Source organism: Macaca mulatta, chromosome 5 (genome assembly GCF_049350105.2).
Source record: "Macaca mulatta isolate MMU2019108-1 chromosome 5, T2T-MMU8v2.0, whole genome shotgun sequence".
Classification (NCBI taxonomy): domain Eukaryota; kingdom Metazoa; phylum Chordata; class Mammalia; order Primates; family Cercopithecidae; genus Macaca; species Macaca mulatta.
The window spans coordinates 119,707,852-119,712,059 of record NC_133410.1 but is presented as its reverse complement, the minus strand read 5'-3'; the positions used below and the strand labels follow the sequence as shown (position 1 = coordinate 119,712,059).

At 40.6% G+C, this 4,208-nt stretch overlaps 1 protein-coding gene across 1 annotated transcript; it reads right to left on the bottom strand.

The window, feature by feature from the left end:
- Positions 1-953: 953 nt before the first annotated feature.
- Positions 954-1,655, bottom strand: LOC100428965 (putative protein ZNF321). Its single transcript, XM_015138972.3, is given in 3 exon segments — positions 954-994; positions 997-1,585; positions 1,587-1,655. Coding segments are annotated over 3 exon segments (699 nt in total).
- Positions 1,656-4,208: the final 2,553 nt, after the last annotated feature.

Below are 4,208 nucleotides of genomic sequence, written 5' to 3'. Positions count from 1 at the left end.
GATTTCTCTCTACTTTCACATCATTTACTTTCCTATTGATTCCCAGCAAGATGGTTTGTAACCCATCTATTCCTCTGATGAACCAGCAGTGTTGAAAGCCACAAAAAAATTTCTTAAGGTTAAATTCAATGGACATTGACTCTCCGACCTCATGCCTACTCAGTACTTTGTTAGGCCCAAATACTTTTTTCTCTTGTCTTTCTTTTCTTTTTCTTATCCTTGGCTCACTGCAAACTCTGTCTCCCAGGTTCAAGCGATCCTTCTGCCTCAGCCCCCCAGTAACTGGGATTACAGACACATGCCACTATACCCAGCTAATTTTTTTATTTTTAGTAGAGACAGGGTTTCGCCATGTTGGCCAGGCTGGTCTTGAACTCCGGACCTCAGATGATCACCCACCTCAGCTTCCCAAAGTGCTGGGATTACAGACGTGAGCCACCGTGACCGGCCTTCTTCTTCTTTTTATTTTTATTTTTGGTCAGCATGTTGTTTTAGCAAAAGTTGTATTTCTTCATTTCAGGCACTCACCTGTATCTTCAAACATTACTGCCTGACCACGAGGACATGTGCACATTTATAATGATGCATAGACTATTGTGAATCTCTCTTGACCTCTCTCCCTCTAGTTCCCACTCTTCTTCCCAAAGATAATTTATGGTCATCTAGCTCTTTTCATATCTATAAATTTATCATCCAACTTATAATTCACTCTAATAACATCAAATATTCTGTCCAAGCAATTATCCTAATTTTGACATTTTCAGTCTTTACTGCTGAAATCCCAGTTTTAGATTGCCAACTAATTTCCAGTATGAACTCTATGGTGGCATGCAAGGTATTGCTTCTGATGAAAGACTTTGCCACATACATCACATTTATATTGTTTCTCTCTTGAATGGGTTACGTGATGTCTCCTTAAGTGTGAGCTATAATTAAAGGCTTTGCCACACTCATTACATTGGAAAGGTTTTTCTCTCATGTGTACTTCCTGTATTTGTGTGAATAATGAAGAATGGAGGAAATTCTTCCCATACTTATTAGAAATATGGGTTTTGAGCCTACAAGAAATTATTTGGGATGTTGAAGCTGAGGAAGCATCATTGATAGACTGGTCCACTTGATTACCAATTTTCCATTCAGTCTGAAATATGTGCAGTTCAGGCAGATGCAAATGAAAGCTTAATCCAAGCTGGTCTTTAATAGGCTTGTTTCCAGCATGACTTTGATTGTGTCGGTCTGTACTACCAGTTAACTCTTTGATTTCTGTCATGGGTGCTTCATGGCCATTTCTTTCAATTTCTTGCCACTGAAACTGAAAGTCATGAATATCTTTCTCAATTTCTGGGAAGCAAAAATCTCCAATGTGATAATTTTCATGTCTTTCCAACGTCCCTGTGTGGAACACTTCTGTATTGCCTTGCCCTGTTGATGAGAACTCCATCATGGATTTTAAAGAGCTACCCACAGACTCCAGGTTCCTGTAGTTCTCCAACATCACGTCCCTGTATAAAGCCCTCTGTATAGGGTTCAGGCATTTCCACTCCTCCACTGAGAATTCTATAGCCACATCCCTGAAAGTCAAGTACTTGTCCCTGAGGAAGAGCTATCCCTGGCTCCTTTTCTTTGCTCTTGTTGGTGGCTTCCTTACATAACATGAGTCTTTGGAAATCAATCCCAGACGTCTCAATTTGCACTCAGTTGAGAAAGAGGGGCCAGAATTTCCAGGTCTGTGGGGACCCCACTTCCCTGGTATAGCAGCACCAGAGAACTCAAGACCCTTTCTTTTATGAGTCCTTTATTGCTTACTCATTTATGCTTCTTTAGTTACTAAATCTGATGAAGAAGGAAGCCAAGATTTAAGGCACTGGAGGACATATCACTGGCTAGTGACAAGGCTGTTAAATAACATCAAGGTTCTTGATGTTCACATTTAGTATTCTTTTCCCTAGCTAGGTGCAGTGGCTCACACCTGTAATCCCAACACTTCGGGAGGCGAAGGTGGGGGATCACTTGAGTTCAGGACTTTGAGACCAGCCTGGGCAACAGAGCAAGACACCATCTCTACAAAAAAATTTAAAATTAGTCAGGCATGGTAGTGCATATCTGTAGTTCCAGCTACTTGGGAGGCTGAGATGGGAGGATCACTTGAACCCTGATATTCAGGACTGCAGTGAGTTATGATCACACCACTGTACTCCAGCCTGGGCTACAGAGACTCTGTCTAAATAAATAAATAAGAAAAATAAAACAGTATTCTTTCAATTGAGTCAGTTTGCAATCCTGACAAGAGAATTTACTGCATTTTATCATAGGGCTCTGTGATGTAATGGTGAGCACTCTGGACTCTGAATCCAGAGAATTTACTGCATTCATGCAGTATTTTCTAATCCAAACAGTTTAGTAAGCAATATTGTCCTGAATATTAACATAATTTTAGGATGCTGAAAGAGTTCATTCAACTGACCAAAACATTAAGCATTAAACTAAAAAGCAAATTTACAAAGAAAAGGTAGATTTTATTTTTAAAAATAATTCCTAAAAATGTTCAATTTGAATCTAAGGAGACTTCGAGAATGTAGTAGTGATGAGGATTCTGATTCTAGCTAACATTCCTTGATGATGGATTTCATCTCATCTTCACAGCATCCCCATGAGGCATGTATGTATTATTAGGCCTGTTCATTGATAGATAAATGGAGGTTTATAAACATTAAGTAACTTGGACAAGGTCATGTAGTTAGATCCAGAGCTATAACCTAGGTCACCTGGCCTGATTCCAAACCTTGTGTTCTCAATTGAGAGGAAATGTGTGGGCCAAATTATTCTGGATTTCTCAGAAACTCTGCAGTTCACCGCATTGTTTCCTGATATTTTTTAAATGCCGGCAAATCTTTTCAATAGACTCTAATCCTAAATTATAGTGCTGATGTTTTCCAGGAATTAGACAAATCATGAACAAAGTGAGTGTTTCTCTGCAGAGCATTCTGCAGAACACAGGTAAGAGCAGACCCCTCCATGGCAAAGCTTCTCTTTGCCCAAGCAGTTGTAGAGACTGTCTTGTTTGTTATTCCTCGTAGAGAGACCACTTTCCTGCTGAAAAAACCTCGTAGAGAGACCACTTTCCTGCTGAAAAAACTTTTCAGCAGGAAAGTGGTTCGTTCAGAAAATATGTTTGGGAAGGGGTCACACATGTGAGGAGAGCAGCTGTGAACACTCATACAGCTCTTTGTTCCCTAACATTTTCTATATTCAGCTCATAATCCACTTGAGCAGTGGTGCCAGCTGGCAGGTCCAGCAGCTCATTTTTCTTCTCATTTTCAGCAGATCATCTAGTTTCTTCCCTGTGTGTTTCTACCCCCATTTCATAGCCACTCACCTATTGATAAACAGGTTCTGCCTAAAACACGTCTCATCTGCCAATCCATCAAGGCAGAATATGAAATTTTCCCAAACTCCAAATTACTGTTGGAGTCCTTAATATAACATACATATTTAAATGGGAACTGTGAACACACACAGAGGATGAAGGGCTGAAGTAATGAGTCCTCGTGCCTGGGTTCTAGGCCATCTGATAGTGGTTTACCCTCTTTGGCCTCTGTTCCCTCATTTACTTTGCAGATTAATTAAGGTTACTAATTCTTATGGGTTGTAAAGGATGCTGAATTCCTAACTCCCAGTCCCTGTGAATATGACCTTATTTAGAAACATGGGCCGGGCACGATGGCCTACACCTATAATCCCAGCACTTTGGGAGGCCAAGGCAGGTGGATCACTTGAGTGATCCAGCCTGACCAACGTGGTAAAACGCCATCTCTACTAAAATTACAAAATTAGCTGGGTGTGGGGGCAGGCACCTGTAATTCCTGCTACTCAGGAGGCTGAGGCAGGAGAATTGCTAGAACCCTGGAACCTCTGCAGTGAGCCGTGATGACACCATTGTGCCCCAGCTTGGGTGACAGAGTGAGACTCTGTGAAAAAGAAAGAAGGAAAGAGAGAAAGAGAGAAAGAGAGAAAGAGAGAAAGAGAGAAAGAAAGAGAGAAAGAGAGAAAGAAAGAAAGAAAGAAAGAAAGAAAGAAAGAAAGAAAGAAAGAAAGAAAGAAAGAAAGAAAGAAAGAAAGAAAGAAAGGAAGGAAGGAAGGAAGGGAAGGAAGGAAGGGAGGGAAAGAAGGAAAGAAAGAAAGAAAATAAGAAAAGAAAGAAAGGAAGA